The sequence below is a fragment of the Eucyclogobius newberryi genome, unplaced genomic scaffold (assembly GCF_026437365.1).
Source record: "Eucyclogobius newberryi isolate DKJ021-1_F unplaced genomic scaffold, fEucNew1.0.hap1 SCAF_1, whole genome shotgun sequence".
NCBI classification, from domain to species: Eukaryota; Metazoa; Chordata; class Actinopteri; order Gobiiformes; family Gobiidae; genus Eucyclogobius; species Eucyclogobius newberryi.
Window position 1 is genome coordinate 34,576,947 of NW_027315723.1, and position 26,123 is coordinate 34,603,069.

The window sequence follows — 26,123 nt, forward strand, 5'->3', positions numbered from 1 at the left end:
GTTATTTCACAGAATGGATGAGAGCACATTGTCTGACCTGGTTCGGTCCTTGTTCAGCTATTCTTGACCTGCTTTCACGCACACGTAAACAGCCTCTGTGGTTGTTGCTATGCGCCGTGTTGGTGTGATATGTGCGCCTTAGCGACAGGCGTGTGTATTAAAACGCACTAAAAAGTCTGCATTTCTCTGTGAACATCGTGGACCAGAGCACACAGTGTATCGGAGAGTGTTTTTCTCTCCTTTTTACCCCCCCTTCTCCTGCTGTCAGCGGGCCCTTGACGACCGCGGCGGAGTTTCTCTTGTGTACGCATCGCCATGGCAACCCGCTGCAGTTGACATGAAAGTATGCTGTTGCCGTAGCGACCGGGAAAACTGATTTGGCCCCGGCGACGGCAGAGTGCGAGGAGTTTGTGCGAGCGTGAGAGAGAATTAGAGGGTAAATGGACTACCGCAGAGATTGTGTTGAAATATGGCGTCAATTAACAATTATCTTAGTAGTCGACTGCCAAACAATCATTTCTATTGTGCGTTGAGTCTTTTTAAATACATTAGCAAGAAAATAAAGGTGGAAATATGCTGACTGAAGGCGTCTAGATAGATAATTGTATGAATAAAGTGTATTATTGGTAGAAATCAGGAATTATTTACCAGTTTTTGATATTTTAATTTAAAGTCTATATGACAGGTTAGACTACACATTCCACTAAAGTAGTGAACACAATTATATTTAAGATTTAACCAACCTTGTGCCTTTTTTTTTTGACCATTCCTGTAAAGTTTATACTTGTACTTCCTGGTTGGACATGAGCAGCAAATATGACATATGTAGAGGTAATTCCACAACTGTTACCAAGCAACCAGACTGTAAACAAGAGCCATAATCCAAACAATACATGACAAATGATAAATAAAAATGCCATATAACACCTTTATTTTGTTGAATGATTGTTTAAACTGCCAGAAAAGTTTCAGTCAAGTGTAAAATTGCCTGTATATTAAATGGCACGTCGCACATTGATGACATCACAGAGTCTATTTTAGAACTCAGCTTTAGGTCCCAGTCTTTGATTAGGATCTTGGAGACAAACCAATTAATTCTGGATTTTCATTACATTATTAGAAGTGGCAGACGCAATAAACAACCTCAAACTTAACAAATCCACAAGCAATGATGGGATGTCAGCAGAATTCTATAAAGCATTGGAACTTGCACCATTCCTCCTTAGAATGTATACTGAAAGTCTGGAGAAGGGCACATTACCCCCAACTTTAACTCAAAGACAAATTACACTCATCCCAAGGCCAAAAACAGATCTGCTGTCATTGGCTAAAATCTGCCTCTTAAACACTGACTACATCATAGCAGAATCACACTCATGTTTCATGAACAGACACATCGCAAACAATGTCCGGTGGTTCTTGACCTGCTAGATTACTCTGACCTCATCGATGACAATAGTTTGATTTTATTTCTGGATTTTTACAAAGCATTTGACACTTTAGAAACGTATTAGAAACATGTGGTTTGGGGAATTTCATTATGAGAGCAACAGAAACTCGGTACAATGACTGCAACTTATCCATTCTCTTAACACACGGTACCTCCCCTCCATTCTCTGTTGCCCGCAGTGATCGGGCAAGGCTGCCCAGTCGCCCCCTATCTGTTTCTGCTGGCAACACAGCTCTTATCAGACTATATCCTAGAACATAGGTGTCAAACTCTAGCCCCCGGGCCAAATCCGGCCTGCCAGACGTTTTAATCTGGCCCGCCGAACATCTCAAATTTATATTAAAAAAAAATATATATATATATATATATAAAATCGATTCATAGAACCGTAGAACCGTTTTTATCGCTAAAACTACGCGTCCCACAATGCCACCGGTGGCCCCTCCCCCACGGGGCTCTGCTGCACTGCTGTGTGAGCTGCCGAGGGAGAAGTGCACTTCTCAGAAGTTTAGTGGTGTGTCAGTTCAGGTGTACAGATAACTACACAGACGTAGAAATGTTAGTGCATTTAAACGTTTTTTTAGATCTTGAGAAGTTTATTTTGTTATAAAGTCAAATGTTTATCTCTGTGTAGAACTGTAGATCAACTCTGAAGTTGTAATGCACATAAACTGAAGCTCAGTGTTGGTGAAATTACACTTGTTTTTCTAAATACATTTCAGTTTTTTGAGAACAAACGTATTTTTTTTAAATCGGTCCAGTAATAGCTTCAAAAACAGCGTAGGCTATATAAAGCTATTTATTTCTTATATTTTTTATGTTTTACGTTATGTTCGGCCCGCGACCCAGCCTGAGCGTCGAAATTCGGCCCGCGGCCCAAATGAGTTTGACACCCCTGCATTAGAAGGTAACAAACACAGGATTTCCATATCGGGCAGAGTGTTTTTAATAAGTCAAGAAGCTGCTGATGCCACTTTGTTTTTAAAAGACTCGAAACAGATCCCCACAAGTTTGAACCTGATTACGCACTTTTCCAAAGCCTCAGATCTCTGTTTGAATGTCACTAAATGTGAACTACTAATGTTAAAACTATGTATGTGAGCGTGGTCGGTCCAGCTTTGAACCGATCTTAACGAAAGCAAATAAAAGGTTCAATCACTGGCTACAACGAGATCTGTCACTAAACGGCAGAACATTACCAACTAAAACAGAGGGCGTCTCCAGACTCGTGTACTCTGCTGCAATACATGCAAATCGATTGACCAAGCATTGTACAACTTTGTTTGAAAAGATAAAACTCACTTTGAATTACACAGTCAAAATCAATTGTCTTCGTAACCTCTTAAACAAGCCTGATTCTGTCTGGAACCACTGTACTCCCTCTGTAATATTCTCCAAACTGAGCGGTATCTATTACTCAAAGCAGGAAAACGTCCATATAAACTCTCCAAATTCCACAATCAAATGCTTTCCACACAAAACCAGGCTTTCTCTCCTCACACGTATGTCATCTGGAACAATTGTATCATCCTTTTCAAGAACAAATCACTGTTTTCTAATAAATAGGTAAAGGGGAGAAAGGGCTTCGTCAAACAATTACCTGTATTCAATATCAGAAATCACAATCAGAAAAGGTTTATTGCCATTGTCAATGAACATAATTCACAAACATAGGAACTTACTTGATCAGGGGTGTCCAAACTTTTTTCACCAAGGGCCGCATTTTGAAACTTAAACGGGGCAGAGGGCCACACACAACTTGACAATGTTGAATTTGTTAAATGACAAAGTGAATCATTCGAAAATTTTGCATTTGACGTAATTGCGATGAGCCTCCACATTTTTGATTAGACTTGGAACATTAATATTAGGCTGGTATCACATCAATATGCCTGAATTTTCCCAATTTCCCAATAAAAAGCACTACATTTTGTTGTTTAGGCCGACATAGCAGGACGCTGGAGGGCCAACACAAATTGGTCTGAGGGCCGCATTTGGCCCCCGGGCCCTAGTTTGGACATGCCTGTACTTGATGATTCGATGCAACATAAAACAATGAACAATGATAAAGCAACACATATAAAATCAAAAAGGGCATGAATTAAAGAAAAACAATTCAAATCTGCTATAGGATATGAATAAAAATAGGCTTACTATGTACACAAACGGACAATCAATGGACAATTAATGACCTACTCTTTGAATTTGTATCACTCCAAGAGAATTCTCAATACCAAAAAACAAACCCGATGCTGTTCAAAGGCCACACCTCCAGCTCAAGTCAAACACTCTCCCTCTGATGGAAACTGCTGTAGGCAAAACGTGCTTCTCATCTTCACCATTAAATCTGGACCGCAGGATCTGAACCCTCTTCCAAGCAAATATCATCACTGTACCACATGTTCACCATCACTGGGGAAGAAGCTCTGTACCAAATAAGCCCGTGGAAAACAGTCTGGACCTCGCCATCTAGTTCCTTCATCACAGACGAGCAGAGAGAAGTCTCATACAGACTCCTTCATCGCTGTATCCAGTCAGAAGCAACCTCAGGACGTCAACGGACACTTGTACATTCTGTCAATCACACACGGAAACAGGAACTCGCCTTTTCTGGTCGAGCCCGACACCGTCACCTTCTGGAAATAGATTGCCAGATTCATTCAGAAAAGATCTACCCCCAACTTTTCTTTTCGTTTTCAAGACATGCTCTTTGGTTTTTACATCAATCCTAATAAATATACATTACAAACCGACTGATAACTCAAAACGCCACATCCGTAAATACAAAATCTTAAACAGGAAACAGCTGTTCATAATTTCTCATGAAGAAATCAGCCTGTACAAACAAACAAACAAACAAACAAACAAACAAACAAACACATAAACAAACCATTCAACTCTCCTCTCACCCTAAAGCCATAAAAAACCAAAGAACTGCTCAATACCTGGTCTGTTTATAGCATAAGCAGTGTAAGCATACTCCGTACTCCCCCTTTCTCCTCTACGTTTCTTTTTCAGGGGCCCCTCATATATAAAAGGGGCCCCTCGTATAAAATAATTGTACCTTGACTGCTGCACTTGTTCACCTGCTAAATTATTATTATTAAGAAAAAAAAGAAACAAAAATCAGCTCTACTTCCTATAATTTGAATACATTTTAAAATCAAAATGTCTCCACAAACTGACATTCAACAGAAGCACAAACATTTACCACAGATGCCCTCCCTCCAAACTAAGTCATAAGGAGAACTTTCATATAGACAATGCCACTGTCTGTTATAAAAGGTCTTTTGTTCTGTGTTTAAGTCCAGATAACAACTCTGATAATCAAAATGCAAATATGATTCTTGTTTATGATCAGCTATTGTCACGATTAGTCCAAGAAATGAACGATAAAAGTATTTTCAGATGAATCGTCTCTTAACACTAAAATAATTCAGAGATCTTGTCTTAACGATGCATTTATTCAACGGTCCTGAAATTAAGAAGAGTCTACAGCGACAAATCATAAAATCTGCATGCAACTGTGATAGAAATAGTTCTGATTTACTCTTTGGAAATGCTTTTAATGTACTTTAAGCCATTCGATCAATATTGCTCGTTTGTGAAGCCGACAAATAATGATGAGATTCCGCATTTGTGGCTCATGCGTTTGTGTATTTCTTGCAAAAAAACACAGAATCTCCCGTAGAACTTATTTATTTTACCCACCGTCCGTTGAAATCGTGACATTCTCCAATTCCATAACGCGAACACGACTTATTAATTAAACGTGGCGAGTCAAATCGAGCGGACTTAAACTACAAATCTTCCGCGGCGAGGCTACGGCTGTGCGAGAGTCACTGCTGTGTTTGTTTACTGTACACGCCGGGCGGAGATGAGATAAGCAACACTTTATTTATCCATTGTATGAGGCATTTGCATTTTACAACGGCGGCGGCAGAATGTGATCAAACCTGCAGGAAAACAGGAAGATGAGCCACAGTGTAAACATAAAGAAAAATACAGCGTACGCGCACAGCTAACGGAAAGAATATTAGACTTGGATCTGGCCTCAGACACTCCACGTCATCTCAACTGTTTAATGCATTATTCATTTGTTCCTCGGAATAGAACCAGCGACCGTTGTTCAAAGAGATAAAACATATTCCGCTCCCTAAAGGCTTGATCATTTGTTTTAATTTGTTTCGTTGCCATCGGTTCACGGCCGTCCTGTGACCTGTGCGCCATCAGCGGCCATCTTGGCTCTGGTTTCTGATGAAAACAAATGTAAACGTCAAAGGAAATCTACATCAGAAGAGTCCTAAACTTGACTGTCAGCCGTGGTGCGAATGACACCTTCTACAAAAGGACAGCTGCAGTTATTAACGCACATTTAGCTTCTTTGCTGCAAGTTTTGCTTCAAATGTCACTCAATGATGAGCGTTTGTGATTAGCATTCAGGTCAAACATAATTGACTGTAACAACTGAAACTGTAAGTGTCTGAGTCATTATTTATTCAGGTTGTAGGGGATGTGGAGCTTTTAGAGCTGACATTGGTCACATCTCTGCCCTTTATAAAGTCAGGAAAACAGTATGACACATCTGCACTGCCCTGAGTGATGTCAGTTTGTCACCAATGGCAACGCTCATAATTTGTCATAATTTTGAAATACATGATAATCATTTTCTTTGACCTTCTTTGACCATATGCAGAACATTATGAACAATAATACACAATGCTGACCTAATGGGACACAACTATTACAAATATAATGCAGTTTATAAAGTCTGATAATAGTGTAACTTTCTGTTTGTGTTTAAAGCCACACTCTGTAGCTTTTCTATTTTTCAGGAATGTTCCACAGTGTGACATTGAATATCTTTATTGCAGTTACAATTGTGTGCATTCTGACAGTGAGGCGAGTCGCCGCTCCACAGACCTGGTCTCATTTATAAAACTTTACTTGGAATTCTTACTCAAAATTTGCGTACGAACAAAGCACAAACTTTTAAAAATGTGTTAACTTCACCTTTTCTCTGAAAACTTCACACACTTTCAAAATGTTCGCACGTTTTATAAATGAGACCTCAGACGTGTAACTGGACTTGTCGGCGACTCGTCTTCAGGAGATGGATACGTTAAAGCCCCACTATGGAACATTTTAGCCAGAGCGATCACATCTCCATTGACACAATCTGAAGACACTCAAGTTAAATTTGATCATCTCGATTACAATTTTTGGAATCAATTAGAGCAATAATCCTAATTTAAATTGAAACGTTATTACTTGCCCAGTCTTACCTGCATAATTAGTCCACCAAATATATTATATAAATATATATGTACAAGTCCATACACGTTCACTTTCACCAAACGTCTCTTCAGCTCAAACGGATTTTTACTGAGCAGCCTAAGCACTTTGACTCACTTCAAACTGCTTCTCTCATCAGTGTGCCAGCAGACGCAGCCCTAGCGCCCTCTGCTGGTGTTTTATATAGACAAATCTCTCGCAGATTAAGACCTGTACAAACACAGACAGGAAATGCAAATGACAAAGTGTCAAAGAGTCGTTTAGAAAGCCCGAATATTGACTAAAACAGAATATATTACCTTTTAGTCGGGCTTTTCTGTGTCTGTATATAAAATCACCCATCTACTTTGCATTTTTATTCTCACCAGTCTTGCACACTCTTTATATTTTACAACTGGGTGGTCATTGAGCCTTCTCCATGGTAACGGCTCGTAGTGTGTGTGTGTGTGTGTGTGTGTGTGTGTGTGTGCGCTTGGCTAACGCTAACATGTGCAGAGGTGAATTTGGCAAGGGCAGCTCTCCTCGTCTTCTGCCGCTGCACATCATTTAAGACAGCGCTCTAATTAACCCCTCAAACCCGCTCACAACACACAACACTCGCACAACACACCGGACGCACAACTGCACAGATTATCACGGTTCTCTAATGGAAAGTAATGACGTGTTACATTAACTAGATCTTGTTTTGTCAGATAAAGTAACGGTGAGGTGATTAGGTTTCTAGATGAAGAGCAAAATGAAAAACAAGTCGCAGTTGTATGTGGCTTTTCTTGTAGGAATGTTCCAGAAATGTTCCAGAGCGTGGCATTCAACGCGCCACTGTGGAACATTCTAGGCAAATACAATCATGCCTTTCACCAGTAATTTTTTATTTATTTTTTAAATAATTTTGCCTTTGGCCAGAACTGGGCATTTGTGGCCCCAGGGGCAAGATGTGGCCCTGGCATGTTTTAATCCGGCCCCTAGAAAGATTTTAGTTTCTATTTTTTAACTGTCTGTAACATCTGTCTGCACTTGTATCCTTAATAAAGATGACACAAAATGATTTAAACAATAGATTCAATTGCCTATATTTGACAGAAAAGCGATCTTTTATTTGATATTTAATATATATAGATTTTATTTTTTTCACACCAATGATCACGGCCCTCCGCTACTCGCCTGGAAAATAATTTTCCACCCCTGTTTTAGATGAATTTTGCAACCTAAAATGACCAAAATATAAAATAATGTTCCACGGCTGTCACAGATCACAACTACACGTCAAACAAAAGCGTAATATGTCGTCCTCAAAGTTAAAAAATCTTCACAAAACGGCAACATTTCACGACTCAAATCTCTATAGGGAACCTCCTGCCCGTTCTCCCGCGCTCGCCCGCCCCGCTGCGCTCTCCTCCAGCACCGTTAAGACCAACTAACACCCTTCACAGGAGCCGAAACCAGGCCACATCTCCACAGACTCCCGCGGACCTGCCAAGCTCCGCGCTCTGTCCCGCAATTACACAATCTCTGTCATTTCAGTCCATTCACCGAGGACGTTTTTGCATCTGAAAAGCTCTCGTCGCCCTCGCCACTTTGCATTTCCTTTACCTGTTTGCGTCTTTGTGCGGAGACGATAAAATTACAAAGAGGTGTTTTCAGGCTTTTGTGTGGCATTGTGCGGGTAAAAATGAATGTGAAATATGGGGTTAAACGCGGCGCTTGAATTTATTGATACCTTTGGCAGCAACATTCCTCGGGAGAGTCAAAGCTGAAACTGGAGGCACTGCTCCGTCTGGACTCAATTTAGACTTTAATCCGAGCTTTGTTTTAACACAATCTGACCATAAAAGGACGGACGTATTTGGTACTACAAGACGTGAGCCGATTTGTGCTGTTAAACAAGTTTCCTTTAAACATTAAAGCCACAAACTTGCATTGCAGTTAGTTCAGTTTCCATCCAGCTTGGTTTGCAGTCTTCCATACATAAATTATACAACAATAAAAACAGACTTCATAAAAGCACTAATCAAAAACGAAAGAAAAACTACATAAAACCATAAAATAAAGAGCCTAGGACTAAAACATAACAGTAGTTCAGCATAAAAAAGGCATTGTAAAAAAATAGAAAACAACAAATGAAATGCATAAAACAAGAAATAGACATATTTATATAAATAAAAACTACTAAAATGAATAAAAGACACACAAATTCACGTTGAAAGCCAGTCACTTTTTTATTGTTGAAAACCAAACACCTTTTTTAATTTTAGGTAGTATATTCTTTTCTATATTGTAAACAGTAGAATGATCAGTGGTTGTGTCAATGTGGTGTTTTAATGACACACCAACATAGTTTAAATGTTTCTGAATAAAACACAGATAAAACACCTAAACAACACCATGAATGCTTGTTTTAATCACAGGCTCCTAACAATGTGTTTTAAAAAATGATGTTGTGTGTTGTTGTTGTTGTTGTCAGAATTAGTCTTTGGTTCGTGGTTTTCAGGTTGATGGGGAAAACCAGCAGTAAATCCGCTCAGACACAGCTAGAACATGCAAACATAGAAAGGCTTATGGTTTGGTAACAGAACCTGGGATCTTCTCGCTGTCACTGCTTTGCCTGTTCGGTCAGATTTGAGTTGGTTTTGCATTGAAAAAGTGGTCAGTTAATTAGAAGTCTATGAATTACTAATGGATTAATCTATGTGTTTCCATTAACTATTTATTTGCACCATTTTGAGCAACGGCGCCAACTTTTCATCCCCCAGAATATGGTGTTTTCCACTGTCCAGATGATGAAGAATCCTCTGTGGCAGCAGTTGAAAGTGCCTCAAATTAAATATATTTAAAAAGCTTGATGCTACCATGGTGCTACTGGAGATGACTTGTACAATCTGAGACAAAGACAAAACCTGCTCTGACCTCGCTCCAACAACCGTGTCACGTCCTCCAAAGCTGTTACTACGCCGTTTGTCACTGTTACTCCACAAAAAGAAATCAACTTTTTATTCTATAACCTTGGTATTTACATGAGTACAACTTATAGCAATGTATGTGATGTAATGTTGTAAGAAAATCACATAAACAGGACAAGGTTAAATATTTCCTGCTTAGTTTTAGAAAGAAATGATTTAATGTTTCTTGAAAATGTTCGCTGTACTTTATACTCGTCATTGTGATATTTAAACCAGTATTTTCTTACACCTCTTTTAGCAACTATCTGCCACATATGACAAACAAATACAAATACTTCTGAATACTATTGAAGATAGCTGGCCCTATTTATTTAAAGTGCTAAGAAAATTTCAAATAGATGACATCAATAAAGAATATTGGGGCTCAAAATGAATGGTGGTTTGGGAGACTGAATCTGGAAAGAGGAGTGAGACAGGGCTGTGCTCGGTCTCCCCTTTTGTTCGCTTTGTACTTGGAAGCATTGGCCTAATATATTACACAATCAAAAACAGTCTATGGTGTTACACAGATGATGTTCCATTATTTTTGACCAAACCAGAAATGTCTTTACCTAATGTGATGAATTCCCTTCCTAATATCGATCCAATGTCTGTATACAAACTGAGTATACAAAAAATTGAAATTCCTTCTTACCAGGCAACTCCCTTAACCTTTGGAAATACCAACTTATTTGAAATGGCAAACAGATCTCTTACATATCTGGGTGTACTTCTCCATAAAGATTCATGTAGAACACTTTTAGAGAAAACTATACTTCTCTTTTTGCCACTGTAAAGACCTTGAAGAAGAAGAAAAAAGATTGCAATATGCACAATTACTCTCCTCTATTTCCTGACACCCGTGCGTGTTGTTGTGTGTGAATAAAGCTGCTTGGTTTTGAATGGTGAAAGAGTGCTTGGGGCGAGCGGTTGCCATGGTTCTGTTTACTAACAGAATGTTTGACCGCGGCTCTACAACATGCCTTTAATGACAAGCCTCAGACTTCAGGATTAGAGTCGGAGATCAGGCCTGTAACGGCGCTTGAACAAATAAAGCAGAGACGCTGTAAAGACACTTGGCAACACGGCTCTCAGCTGCAAACAGGTCAAACAGGACTTTATACATCATCTTTTAGGGCTGCAAGATTAATCAATATAAAATCAAAATTACACTTTGAATGAATCAACAGAAACGTATTAAAACATGTCTTCAATTTAATAGTTGAAGTTTATTTTTTAGACAAATGTGAAATGTCTATAAAACATGTTGTTTAAAAAGTGCAAAAACATCACTGATATTTCCATATTTCTCACCTGTAATGGTAGAAAATTGCAAAATAAAACTGCCATTATTTACATAAATGATTTGCAAAAATGAAATATACTTTACATGTTCTTAAATGCATGTGATTCTTGTTTTAGTGCAGCAGTCCAATAGTGACATTCAGTAAATAATTCCACCGCATATTTTCAGAAATATGCTAAAATGTACCTATAAATGAATTTGTTGACATTCAAGTATCGCACAAAACATATAAATAACATAAAATCAACCTCAAAAGGGCAAAAACATTAATATATACAGTTGTTTCTGTCTCATTGAGGCAATTTTTGATACATTTTTTGAAATACCTCTCTTAAACTCGATCTAGTATTTCAGAACTAGTATTTTACAGAACACTTTCTCTCTGCTGCCTCAGTTGTTTTTAGGTATGTTATGGTCAGATATCCCTCCAGACTACTACTTCAGAAGACAGAATACTTATTTAGCACCTTATGTATTTATGAGGTCATGCATCATCAAAATCTACATCTATCTTTAGTTAACCTGCACCCATCACAACAGATTTATTTTATGTACGGCGTCATTTCCCATTTGTCTTTACAATTAGCGTAACAACAACATTCCATTCTTTTGTCTGTATGCTGTGATTACAAGTGATATATCGGTGCAGTAATTACCTTGTCAGTTTGAAGTATGCAGTGCTTTGCCTCCGGGCTCGGCGTCGCTCGTCTGTGGAGAATAAGACGGGGCTGAACTGTGGTGAAGCGGGTCAGACAGATGTTTACCAGGTCAATGTAAAGGCAGTGTAAGGTTAGAGTGAACATCTACTGTTACGCTGACCCATTTTTCAAAGCTGCTGCGCTAGCAATATCTGTATACGGACTTTTGGCCAGAACTGAAATGTACCAAGGCCACGTATACAGTAGAGGGAGAGGTAAAATAGGATTGGATCATTTCGAGTTTAAACAAATCTGCCAGGAAAAAAGTAGGCGAGGCATGTATGAGATTTGAAACAGGGAAATAAAAAAAATTTAAAAAAGTTGAACATTTGCTTGGAAAAAAATCAGCAAATTTGTGGTGAAAAATATCCAAATGTATGTGATTTTTATTAAATGGAAATTTGGTAGAGAAATAGCAAAGTTGTGAGGAAAAAACATGCAAATTTGCAGCTCTTTTCTCACATATTTACTTTCCGGACCCCAGCCAAAAGCAGAGGCTTTTGGCTGTAGAAGGAAACGATCCTCATCAACCTGTCGCGTTAGGCTCACATGATTATGAGACATTTGTCTAGAGTAGATTGTTGAGCTTGTGTGTGTGGTGTATGTCTTGTTGTTGTGGCAGTGCAGTGCATTTACAGTTAATGTCCACACAAAAGCGGACACAGTTTGGAAATGTTCCATCTCTACGAGCTACTTTCAACTTGGTTAGATTTAATGCAGAGCTTCTCAAACCTTTTGGCGTGTAAGTAAATGTATCCCCCCCAGACGGGCGCGCCTCCCACTTTGAGAAGCTCTGATTTAATGGATAGATTTAATCCAGTTTAGGTCAAAGTGCTGGTCTTCCACACAGCAGCGCCGACTGAACAGCAAAACTGGAAAAACACCATAAACTATATCCTTGTCGTTTTTCCAAGGCAAAAGTCTTGATCCTCCAATCCACATCAAATCTCACAAATGTGCTACATTTTACTGGCAAATGTAAATTCACTGGCTAAATTTACATTTTTTAAATCTCAGAAATGTGTGACTTTTTCTGGAAATTCAACACATGCTATTCTATTTTTTTTAATTATTTGTTTTTGGTGAAGGAACAAGATTAAAACTTGTAAATCCATAATAAATCGTTTGATACAACATCTGCCCTGACTTTCCTGTGTGACGTTAGCAACCCATCTGCACCCCATATGATTTACAATTAAAAAGAGAACAATTATTTAATTTTGTCTCATTTTGTTCTCATGGACTTAATATTTTGTCTTATATCGTCTCATGTGATTATGTTTTGTCCAACTTCTTAAGTAATATTTTTCTTGATTGACGTCTTTCATTTTCACATCAACTGCTAAAATGCTGGAAGATAAAGTATGAAAATAAAGTTTTCAAATCTGACTCAAAACCTTTGACAGTTTGAGAGGAAAAAACAAAACTTTGGCTCCAAAATAAGCTTCAGTGACTTTTTACTTTTCAAAATATGAAAAATGTCAACCTTTATTTTATTCTGGCAACATTTTCACGTTCACAATCATTTATTTTACAATAACAGAGACACATACATGTCTAAATACTTTAAACTGAGAAGCAGTAAACACACCTGTAAATGTAAGATAAATAAGTTGTTGTGCTGCTTTATTGTAAATCTACATGGGAATAGTCTCTCTTGAGCTTGTTGCCCACACGTTCTCTTCCCAGTGTCCTCTTTGCTGTGTTGTGTAACGTATTTTACAAATGGAGCTCATTAAGAACGGAGCTGGCTTGTGTCAAACTCCAAGAATCTTCTGCCTTGTCTCACACTTTCTCCTTTTTATAACAAACTCTGCTCCATTTTCCAACACTTTTCAAGGGCTTTGAATACTGTCATGGATCTCAGTGCACTATAATATCATGAAGGTTTTCTGTTCCTATGTTAAGTGTTAATCGGGCTTAACCACGTGCAGTTTTAATGCCTTTAGCCGTTCTGTACACGTCCATCAAGGCACTGTAAATACTTATGGTGAAAGTGCAATACAAGGTGCAATACTAAAGGTTAAGATGTGACGTCACACACTCATTACTACAGCCATCTTGAGGACGAAAGCCACATTCTCACTGTGGGTCTTTGCTCACAATGAGTCTCAGAACAAAGGATTTCTCTTCCGTCCCATCCCCAAAGATCCTGTTTGTCCAGAAATGTGTTACTGTGGTCAGGAGGGGCCAGTGGACTTACAGACATCACTCTGACTGAGGCTGAGCTGTTTGTTTCAGGTAGTTAGCAGCTGGCTATTGCTAGTTTATATCTTATTGCGTGGCTATGCTAATAATAAACGTTAGCCTACTTGGAGACAGTTTTCACAAGCTTTATTTCCAACTGTCCGGGTGTTATATTTTAGGATCAGACACAAAGTCCGTGCTCTTGAGCTTTGAGGGCCGGTCCAGTGCAGAGGGTTTGTGGACGAGGAAGAGCAGATGGAAATGTCCTCAAAAGCATCAACCCTTTCATTTTCCATTTGATGTGTTTTTCATGACTGTCTAACTGCCGATCAACAACAGCATGTGTGACGTTTTCAACATGTCCGCGACAACCAATAAGTCTTGTGAAAAAAGCTGTGCAAAAGGAGACATTTTAGAGATATTCTTCTTTTGCCTGGAGTGTTCTACAGTATGGCATTAAACACACCCATCCAGCATTGATTTAATGGCAGATGTGCTAAAAAAAAATACCTCACAATCATAAACAATACAACTTAATCTGAAATCTTGTAAACCAAAGTTTAAAATGTGTTTTCAGATTTCCAGCGGTTTTGATTTTGACACATATTATGCAAAATGTACTTTTTTTGACATTGTTTTACTAATCATAAACAGACCTGGAGTTGTATTTAGCTTCATTTACGCTTGTTTCTTGAATCCTGTTTGGTAAATCCAAGCTCGCCTCTGAACCTCAGAAAACACTCAAAAGTCGAGTCCCAAGATCTTCTGCACTGTTTCTAAGTCCAACAAATCTTGCCAAGTTCTAAAACATGAGATGCCAAAGTAAATATACTCAATGTTTAAAGACCCTACAAGTGATAATTATAATACAAATAATGCATGATATGTGTCCTTTAATATTTAATTATTTATATTTAAAAAGAACACTTGGGTCGTTTTAGTGCAGTCATAGTTTGAGGCCAGTTTAGTCCTGGTTTATTCTTGGTTTGGTCCTGCTCCAGACCTAATCTAGTCCTAAAATAGTCCTAATCTAGTCCTAATCTAGTCCTAAACTAGTCCTAATTTAGTTCTAATCTTGTCCTAATCTAGTCCTAATCTAGTCCTAATTTAGTCCTAATCTAGTCCTAATTTAGTCCTAATCTTGTCCTAAACTAGTACTAATCTAGTCCTAATCTAGTCCTAATCTAGTCCTAAACTAGTCCTAATCTAGTCCTAATTTAGTCCTAATCTAGTCCTAAACTAGTCCTAATCTAGTCCTAATTTAGTCCTAATCTAGTCCTAATCTAGTCCTAATTTAGTCCTAATCTAGTCCTAAACTAGTCCTAATCTAGTCCTAATTTAGTCCTAAACTAGTCCTAATCTAGTCCTAATTTAGTCCTAATCTAGTCCTAATTTAGTCCTAATCTAGTCCTAAACTAGTCCTAATCTAGTCCTAATTTAGTCCTAATCTAGTCCTAAACTAGTCCTAATCTAGTCCTAATTTAGTCCTAAACTAGTCCTAATCTGCTCAGAGTTTTTGTGCTGCCTTTGTGCAAGTGTGAACACACCCAAAAATTGCATGAACAGTTTATTGAGTGGATAAACTGTCACTTGTATCATAGATTTGATCGAGACTGTGCCATGTTCTAAAGAGGAGGCGATGTAAAGGCTGAGGAGGCTGAGGATTTTACTGCTGAAGGAGGTTTATACTGTTAAATCCAAGTAAATATAAATATAATATATAAATAAATTAGCGCTAGCGTGCAGGGTCAGTAGCGGTACTTTTTTAATATCTTCCATTTCCAGGCGAGTCCGGCCCCCTGCTCTTCTTATATAACACCGGAAACAGATGTCGGCCGCACACAGCCCTGTCACCATGTGTTTTTCCTTCACTCCTCCTCCGCTCTCTCTTCTGTATTTGTTTAACCCGCTCTGCAAACCACCTCTGATCTTAACTACCTGTAATTTGCTCAGTTATTTACATTTACTATAAGCTTTCAACGTTTTAAGTACTTAACAGATGGATGAATGAAGTGCAAATGTGCTTAAAGTCTAATGGAAGATGAGATTTTGTGTGTGTGTGCGTGTGTGTGTGTGTGTGTGGTTTAACATCCGTGGATTATTTGTTGTGTAACACGGTTTATTTGTGCCATATTAAGACATTTTTAGTTAGTTAAAGTGCACAGAAATAGACCGTTGAATGTGATCAAATGAGGGAAGATAAGATAAGATAAGATATGCCTTTATTTGTCCACACAATGGGGAAATTCCGGAGTTGCAACGCAAGTAGGTACAGAAGAAAAGAACAGATAACTTATAGAAAGCTTAAAAAAAAACACTCCTAATAGAAAAACTCTTATAAACAAAACTCCTATAGACAGAACCTGTCACATTCTTAATAAGGAATAGAGAGAAAAAAAAATAAAAAAAAATAAAAAGATAAAATAAAAAAAGAGTTTGGCATTAAACTTATCTTGTATGTAGAGAATAAGAATCAAAAAGGTTTATTGAATTTAATGTATTGAAAATCTGGTACTAATTGTGTGAGCAAGTACTGACAAAACAAACAAACAAACAAACAAACAAACAAGCAAGCATATAAACATGACGTGACCTTTCCTGAACAATTTTAGAATCTATCAGAACTTGCGTAAGAGAAAATGGTAATTAAAGTACAATAATTGTTATTGTCAAATGAAAAAGTACTGTGCCTTTTCCTCAGTATCAAGATCAAGTTTTAATATTGTGATTACACTTCTTGCTGGTCTCCATGGAGATAGATAAATACTGTGGAACATTCCAGGTAAAACAATAACATTTCCATGGAGACGAGTGACAGCCTCCCACCTTCAGAATTCATGTGTATTTGTGTCGTCCTTTTGGATGAATAAAGCTGGTTCTGATTGTGACTTGAAGTGACCTTCTCGTGGCCTCTGTCCTCAAGTGCACTTTGTAATCTGTAGGATTTTCTCTAAAGCTGAACACGTTCACAGAGAAATGAGTGAGTGTCAAACTGTCCAGTTGTCCAGGTGACAGATGTGAGCAGCTCTCTGATTGGTTGTGAAGGAAACACAAGTCTCTGATTGGCTGGCTGTGAATAGACCTGGAGCTGGGTCGTGAGCGTTGATTGAATTCGTGGCAGAAACACTGAGTTGTGAGTTTATAACTGTTTGTTGTTATGATATTTCACTTCTGGCATTAGTCGCCTCTTGTGGGCTTCACAGATGAACAGTTTATTGGTGATTTGATTTTGACAATTGAGAAGAATTTTTTCAAAATAATGACTCAGTTGTTCATTCTGACCTATTTAGAAGTGTAGAGTAGAAGACATTGAGTTGTCAAAACAACTGATACTAGTGTTAATAAGTATCAACAACTAGTATCAAACAAGTATCGATAATAACATTTCCTGAATAGTTTTAGAATTATTATTAGTATTATTAGTGTGTTTATGTAGTGCTTTTCCACCTTCAAGGCACTCAAAGGGCTTTACCGGGCAATGTGGGTGTCTTGCTTTAGGACACAGCAAAGTGTCTTGCTTTAGGACACAGCAACTTTGCCTCTAACGCCCCCCTGTGGCACCTGGTACACTGCAGCTCCCCTGATAAGGTTAATGTATATTGTGCACTGTCCATGTCCATCCATCCATTTATTACCGCTTGTTCCCTTTCGGGGTCGCGGGTGACTGGAGCCTATCCCAGTGACTTCGGGCCTTAGGCGGGGTACACCCTGGACAGTGGCCAACTCGTCGCAGGGCCAATACAGAGACATAGACATTACAGACAATTATTCACGCTCACATTCATTCACTAGGGCCAATTTAGAGTCACCAATCTTACCTAACACATGAATGTCTTTGGACGGTGGGAGGAGCCGGAGAAGCCGGAAAGAACCCACGGTAACACGGGGAGGACATGCAGACTCCACCCAGAGAGATCATGTGATGTTGGTCTCCTTCTTGGGAGGCAAGAGCGCACTGTCCATGTCTCAAATAAATAAACTAACTAACTAACTAACCTGAGGCTCCCATCCTAGTACCCTGTCCTGCTGAGCGTCCGAGAGCTGACGAGATCAGGCTTTGGCAAACATATGGCCAATGGTATTAGACAACATGACATTTATTTGTGTCTATTGTATAAAAAAGATGATTCAAATTGGTTTAGTGTAGCCTTTCCCTTAGAATCATTATGTTACCATGTGGTCATATTCTTAAAGCTCAAGATCACTCTAAAACTGTTCAGGAAAGGTCACATTTTGTCCGTATTAATTTCTGTGATATTGACACTAATTATACTAAACTGATTTTCCACTCAACACTTAGACCGACTTAGTCATCATAGCTTAAGCTGTCTGGCCAATCATCCTGTGAAATATTTGAATTGTACTGTTCAAACCTCTGAAGTAGCACCAGAAATGCCCAAAATAATCCTTTCCTCTCCTCTGGCCGTGAGGGTAAACTCGTGTGTGTGTGTAACTCCAGACTCACTGGGAGCGGCGTCTCTGGCTGTGAGAGGAGCACTCCCAGGAGAAAGGCATGCTGGGTAATATCACGCTCCCCGGGGGAAGTGGACATACACAGTCACCACACGCTCAGAGCTCCACAGGCGACATATGGCCCCAGAGCCACGGGGACACGCAGTAATGTGGAGACGCAGACAGGGGGCGCTGTGAACAAACGTACACATGTTCAGACAGGCAAGTGGAGGCGTGAAGTAGAGTTTAGCCAGTGGTGGAAAAGGTATATGTACTTTACTTTTTTTTTTTTTAAAGTAAACTACAGATACAGCGCTCAAATGTAGTGAAGTAAAAATGTTACTTCACTACATTTGAGAGCTGTATGTGTACTTTCACTGTATTTTAAAAAGAACTAAAAAGTACTTTCTGTATTGTTGAAGGGATTATTTTTAGAATGTTCTGGGGGAAATTCCTTTCAAAAATAGAGAGAAATGACTTGGAAATATAAGATTCAGTTGCTTCTGTTGATCAAAAATCAGCACATTTCTTCATCAAAAATCACTAAATTGAACTCTTTGTAGTTCTCTGTGTGAAGATAAACTAATGTTGTCCTGGCTTTGGACTACATTGTGCCAGTTGTGTTGTTTTGAAAGGTTATGAAAGGTTTAACATTTGTTAAGTTACATTTTAATTTTACCATTTCCCAAGTGGAAATGTCACCCATAAATGTGTTAAAACATGTCTTTAATATTGTAATCGTTGAGGTGTAATTATTCAGCAAATGTGAAATGTAAAAATGTATCACAAAAGCACAGAAATATCAACTTATACACTTATTTTGAAAGTTTACGATAAACAATGTACTTAATAGTCGAATGTTGTACATCTTTGAAACAATATTCAAGATATTATACAAAGTTCGATACATTGCCCGCCATTAAATGTACAATTCTATTTAGTTCTTGTCATTATTTATTTATTTATTAGTTCTCTGGCATAGCTCTAACTCGATTATGGTTATTATTGTATTATTTTGATTATTACTTCTAAACTTGCCAAAGCACCACATTAAAGTTGGGACTAGACCTAGAACTAAACACAGCACTGGAGCAAGACAGGACCAAATCATGTCAGGATTAAACTGGGCTCAAACCGTGGCCAGACAAATAAAACTGTGAACGCACCTTAAAACTAGCATAGAAACTATTTACTCGGTTAACTTTGTAAAGTCACAATAACTGAACAGATTTATCCTTTTACCAAACTGTTCTCTGTTCTGATCTTGAGCTTCATCAGAGCTGGTAAAGACCACGCGTTAACTCAAAGGAACTACGATTATTCTGCGTTGAAATCAGTTTGATCGTCGTGACAACACAGTATATTTGTCGTCCCGATGCCGAACACAAAATGATCCCAAAATCGCGTGAAACGGCAGAAACGTGTAAACTCCTGAACCGTGATTAGATTAAGCCGTGCTGTTGTCAGCCTGCATCCTTCTCAAACCCCAACATCCCCAAAAAACACGTCCTCCTCCAGCTCCCAACCGTTTACGTGATCCCAATTAATGCCTCGCTCTGGGCTCCGACGCGCTGACAGATTCCTCTTAATAGAATCTTCTTCTTTTTTTCTTTTTTTTTTTATGTTTTCCCGCTAAATATAAAACCGCGGCAGCCGTGACTCCTCCTCGCGACGCTGTATACTCTGCTCGCCATCACAGAGCGCTACAAAGTCGCACGGGACGCACTTTAATATCACATTGTCACATGTTCGGAGGACGGAGGGAGGAGGAGGTGGCTCGGGGAGGGGGAAACAGCGCGGAGGTCTGGATGATTTCCGCCCGCCGCGTGTTTATCTACAGAGCGATTCTGATCCGGCAGGTGAACGAAGAGCCTTTGATCTAAACATGCATAAAAGAGAATTGCATCCTTGACATTAATGTAGAATAAAAGCGTTGAACACGTTGACATTGAGAACGTATCGTAATCTTTTAGCTTGAAAAATGGTGGAATAACTTCATTTGAGGTCGAGCACAATCATTTCAAAGACTAAAAAACAAATGTTCTGTTAAGAATGTGTTTTTGCTGCATCAAACGTACAATTTTTTATGTATTTTTATGTATTTATTTATTTTTATCTTTATTATTTTTCCCCTCCTTTTTCCATCCCTTGTTGGGAAATGGGAGGTTTTGTTTATAGGAGATCTTCTACTGAGAGTGTTTTTCAAACTTCCTATAAGTGATCTGTTCTTTTCTTCTGTATCTACCTCTGTATCTACCTGCGTTGCATCAATGAAATTCCCCCATGTGTGACAATAAAGGAATATCTTATCTTATCTTATCTTATTTCAACAAAGTAATAAAGGTTGTTGGTAACACTTTATAATAACGACATGTTTAATAGCCTCGAAAATGATGAACAAATAGTTTATTAAGAATGATTGATCCCTCTATTAAGTCGTGACTGAGCCTGAATTAGTCTTTATAAGCAGTTTGTTCACTAAGAATTAATTATATGTTGATTTATTAAGGTTTAGTTTTTATGAAGTGGAACCAAGTCATTTAATCTAATGCAATAGGAAAAATATACTGTATTTTCTGGACTATATGTGGCACCAGCCAAAAAATGCATAATAGAGAAGAAAAAAACATATATAAGTAGCACTGGAGTATGAAATGCAGTTGCAAGTGTGAAAATAACAAATAATATCACATATAAGTCGCTCCGGAGTGTAAATATAAGTGTAAATATAAGTATAAGTCGCACCCCGGCCAAAACTATGAAAAAAGGTGCGACTTATAGTCCGGAATATACGGTAATTGTTATTCCTGTGGGTAAAGCATAAACTGTTTTGAATCTATTTTGTTATTTTGTTTTATTGACTCGGACCAACAGAGACTGAGTGTGCACAAACCATAACTAAACCTGGACTAGTGTGTGAACCGTCGAGATCATTAGAGTAATCGATAATCGCGATTGTTCAGGCCACAATGTAATCGTGAGAACCAAAAAAATAATAATCGTGCCAATTTTTTCTTTTTCTTCACGCTGTCCTTTATCTAAACTGTCTTCCTTGTGTTTGTCTGGCAGAGCATAGGCAAAGGCTCGCTGTGGTCCATAGACCCGGAGTACAGACACAACCTGATCCAGGCGCTGAAGAAGACGCCGTACCACCCGTATCCCCCCAGCCTGGCCACGCCCTCTACGTCTCCGCCCACTCTGCCCCCACAGACATTTCATAGCAGGTAAGTCTCCAAACTGAGCTGGTTGGAAAATATCAAACGTCCGGGGGTAAAATGGGTCGTGTTGTTTTAGGAGAGCGGTCAGAATGCAACAAACTACATTGACCATGATCCTTTGCTTTGATCCTTTGCTTTTCTTTGTGTTTGGAATGCAATAAATGGCTGACTGTGTGGTGAAAACAGAGAACAAACTGAGACTTTTACTGCAGTGACAAAGCTCCAGAGTCAAGCTTCACGTTAATTAAGCTACAGAAGTATTTTTGTATTCAGAGTTTTCATTTGGGGAAAGATTTAACCGTCGTCTCATAACAACTCAAAATCTTTATTAAGTATTACTTTGTGCATTGCCATTCTAATTAGTTTGATCTATTAATCAAGTGCGAGAGAGAGAGTAGTTTGAAGTGAAGCGATCACAAATACTTTTCGATAACACTGTTTACACAATGAACTGTTCAATAAAATCACAAACTAAATTCAAACCAGTGATTTTCTTTTGTTTATTGCATTGACATGAGGGAATTAGTCTCATGTCATGTAAAACAGTGAGTCAGAGTCTAACAATTGTTCACTGTTTCATCAAGATCACACTATTTTAATTAATATCAGGAAATGTTAAATGTGCAGGATTTTACAATAAAGAGGATTTTACAATAAAGAGTGTTTCTTACAAACATCTCCAGAGACACTTTGGATGATAGTAGAACATGGAAAGTGAATCAGATGTCCAGATTTAGCAGATTTAAAAGTCAATCTACTCGATCTAAACCCTTCAAAAGCACATTCGGACCAGGTGAATGTCACTAATGTTTAATCTGATTTGTTTTTAAGATGTTTTGTTATTTACGGCTTCATTTAAGGACAAATATAAACTAAAAGATACATCTCAAGCTCTTTTGTCATCCATTGCCCCAGTTTCTCGTGGTGCAGGAGCTCTAACCACTTAGTTTGCATTGATTATTTGAGATGGTTCGATTTTTTACACCTTAAGTCTTCATAGATTTTGTTCCAGTGCCATGAACCTTCAAACACTTGAATTATTCAAAATAATATTACACACACAACAGCTACATTTCGTTCTTTTTTTATCTGATCATTTATGTGAGTTGTTTGAATTTGATCACAGATTATCTCCATGGTTATTGTAATACCTAGAATGTTCCACAGTGGCATCAAACTTACCTAGAGCACCTTTAACCCTAAGACGTATTTAGTACATGGAAATAGAGCAAGTGCAGTCTAATTCATTTGGCGTCACCACCAGAACAATAAAACTACATCTGGTCTAAATTAGGGCTAAACATGGTCTAAAAAGAGACTAAACTAGGTCCAAATTTAGTTCTAGATAATGATTGAACAGGACGAAAACACTGAATAATAAAACAAATGCTCAAACTCAGAAATCTATTGGTATTATAAGAAAAGTCAGTCAATTGTTGGGCTCAAAATGCATACGTTCAGTTTAATTTACCTCTTTATGTTGTGCGGCAATGTAATCTGAGTACTTTCCATCTGCTCTGAACTAAATATTGATTGTGCAAACGCGGTCGAGTTACATCTCCAAGTCCAAGCCACTATCGTCTGATAATAATAATATCTACTACATTTGCATATTAATGTATACAGTCATTTTCAACAGAACCACATTTCACTTTAAATATAATGCAGAGATCCATGTGCACTGCCCCATATTAAATAGAAAATAAACATAGACATCGATACAATAAAAATCATCATTTTCACGTGTCAAAATGTGTCACATTAAGAGCTCAGTTCTGCCTGTGATTTAGAGGCTTTTTTTTACTTTTGACTTGTAAAAAAACACATCCGAAAAGTTTAAGGAAATATTTTTTCAGATATTACATTGATTTTTTTTATTTTTAGCAATCAAACTTATTTTACTTGTGAGTAAATATCATTTTATTGTTTATTACATCTATATCGTTATTTAATTATATCTATATCGTTATTTACTCATTAATTAGAGGCCATTTTTTGCCTCTTCCTGAATCTACTTTTTCAATCTTTCATATTTATGTATCTTTTTTGTTATTTTATATGCAAAAAAATGTAACAAATCAATTAAAGAGTAAAAATAATTTGCAGAGCAACACACGTCGCTTGTTACTTATTGTTCTTAGAGACGTTTTCTTCTGGTCGTCATGGTAATGTGCGTGTTTTTCCTCGTACACTTCACTGCGAGTCACCTGCGAGTGTTTGGTCCAAATGCAGAGGCTGGAGACGGCAGCGGGAGAGCGGCGCCGACACATATTTTAGCTGTTCAAAAAAGGTCAGCCTTTCAGTTTAATTTTACGCTACATATAACATATTTCCTCTGCCGTCGCTGCACTTTCACTCCAGTTTACCGTGAAAAAAGTAACAAGCACGACCACCGAAGTCTCGTAATGTAAAAACTTGTAAAATGTCAACGTCTAATGCCACGTACAAGAGTGTTTTAAACGGTAGATTGCGTTCAGATTTTTTTTTGGCCTATAGCTAAACAATAACTCTTGTTTTTTTTTTCCAAGATGCAAAAATAACTCACAATTTAATACAGTTTGTTTGTACAGTTCATTCAGTCTAACGTGCGTAAAACATTTAAAACTGCCATTATTCGTCCGTATTGCTTTATTTATTAGACATGATTTAATTTCAAACTGTCTCAAAGCAAAAGGAAATTTTCAGTTTGATTAAAGTCACACAGTTATGATTTGAAATGCTTTGTTTTGAAGAATTAATAAAACACTTTTAGGTTTTCCTGTTCACGCTCGGAAATATCGACGCCTGTGTCAAATCAAGCAGCTCCGGTTGGCGTGAATCGTTTAGGCTCGGCAGCAGTTTGTCGTCGTGCGGCGGGTGACACTTTCTCTTACGCCGGTGAAACAAAAATTGGTTTCAGTTGGCAAATGTATTATTGAGCACGAGACGGCACAGAAGCGCTGCTGACGTAAGAAAAGACTGTTAGGAAAGGGAAAATGGTCCAATTATAGGACTTATGGCGGTGCGATGGCGTTTGGTGGTAAAGATGCACCGTGTAACTTCTCTGGTTGAGAGTCCGCAGCCAGCTTGTCGTCATGGTGATGTAGGAGCGGGAAAATGTTAAAAGTATAAGTATGATGGTCAGGTGAGTATCTTCTGTTTGGGGAGGGCAGGACTAGTCAGCTCGGCGCAGCATAAAGAAAATCATGTTTCTCAGACCAGTTCTGGAGATTGAAAATAACTTTTGGATGGAAGTCTGAACGTATTGAATTTGAAAATATTGTAAAGATGATGACTACTGATGAAACCATTTCTATGACGTATCACTCCTGGTCGATTGAGGGATTACAGCGACCTAGGGAAGTACATGTTTGACTATTAAACTCATACATTAAAGGACACATATGACCTTTTTGAGCTTTTAACCATGTCTAACATTGTTCCCATCCAAAACATACCTGGAGTAGAATTTAGCTTCATTCACGCTAGTTTGAGTAATCCTGGTAAGAAAATCCTCTCCCCTCCGACAGTCACAAACGGTCCTCTCTGCAACTCCACAATTACTGACATGGCTCGGACATGGTTCTGAGGTGGCTCTGAGGTGGCTTTTAGGTGGCTCTGACATGGCTCTTAGGTGGCTCTTAGGTGGCTCTCAGGTGGCTCTTAGGTGGCTCTGAGGTGGCTCTGACATGGCTCTGACATGGCTCTGACATGGCTCTGAGGTGGTTCTGCCATGGCTCTCTTAAGTGGCTCTGAGGTGGCTCTGAGCATCTTCTGTTTTTAAGTCCATAAATCATCTTCAGACTCGCTCTGTGACTCTCTGTCGTCTTATCATGATCAGTACAACTGCGTGCTGAGACCAGGAAGTAAACCAACAGCTTGTTCAATGAAATGTGTAACTTAAACTGTGGAGTGAGTTTACCATCTACTGGCTGCAAGAGGGAATCACACAGTTTGCAGTGTTTAAAATAGGCTAGGCTAAAACATGAGACGCCAAACTAAAGGTACGAGCATATGTATGTATATATACATATATATACCCAATATACATATGTATATTCTCTGGGACTAGCCATTACATTGTGGATAACGCGTGTAGCATTTTAGGTAGTTAATGTTCATATTTATATTTAAAGGGGCACCATCTGAAGCTTGTTCAGCAAAACATTAATATCTACTCAGTCTCATTCTCTGAAGGGGAGAACACGATTCATTGACCGACAATCATAATTCTACACAAATCAATACAAAGGCTCTATAAACCAGGATGATTTTGTGTGGTTTAATAAACAAAGATATAAAATCAATTAATTGACACATTTAGTTACACAGGCTGTGCCTGGGCTCAACTTAGTTAAAAGAAATGCTGGTATTAAGAATTAGGTTTGGGGAATAATTCAAGGAAACCTATCTTTAAATCCACATCTCTGCGTCCTCAGAGTCCAGAGTCCTTTGCGTCCTTGGAGCTGTCCGGGTGCTGATGCTTGAGCAGGTTTAGCATTCGAAGAGTCCAGGGTCCGATGAATTGTGCATTTTTTGATGAAGATGTTCGGGTTGTTTGGTGAAAGCCGAGTTTGGAAGACAATGCAGCCTCCCTGGTGG

At 38.4% G+C, this 26,123-nt stretch overlaps 2 protein-coding genes across 3 annotated transcripts in view; both read left to right on the forward strand.

The window, feature by feature from the left end:
* ches1 (checkpoint suppressor 1) overlaps nt 1-26,123 on the forward strand; it is a 156,913-nt gene that overhangs the window by 78,416 nt on the left and 52,374 nt on the right. The window contains exon 3 of the mRNA XM_072444691.1: nt 21,394-21,548. Within this exon, the coding sequence (XP_072300792.1) occupies nt 21,394-21,548 (155 nt within the window). The remainder of the gene's footprint in view (nt 1-21,393; nt 21,549-26,123) is intronic.
* The window catches only part of gtf2a1 (general transcription factor IIA, 1), a 103,056-nt gene that overhangs the window by 5,663 nt on the left and 71,270 nt on the right, over nt 1-26,123 (forward strand). The window lies entirely within an intron of this gene.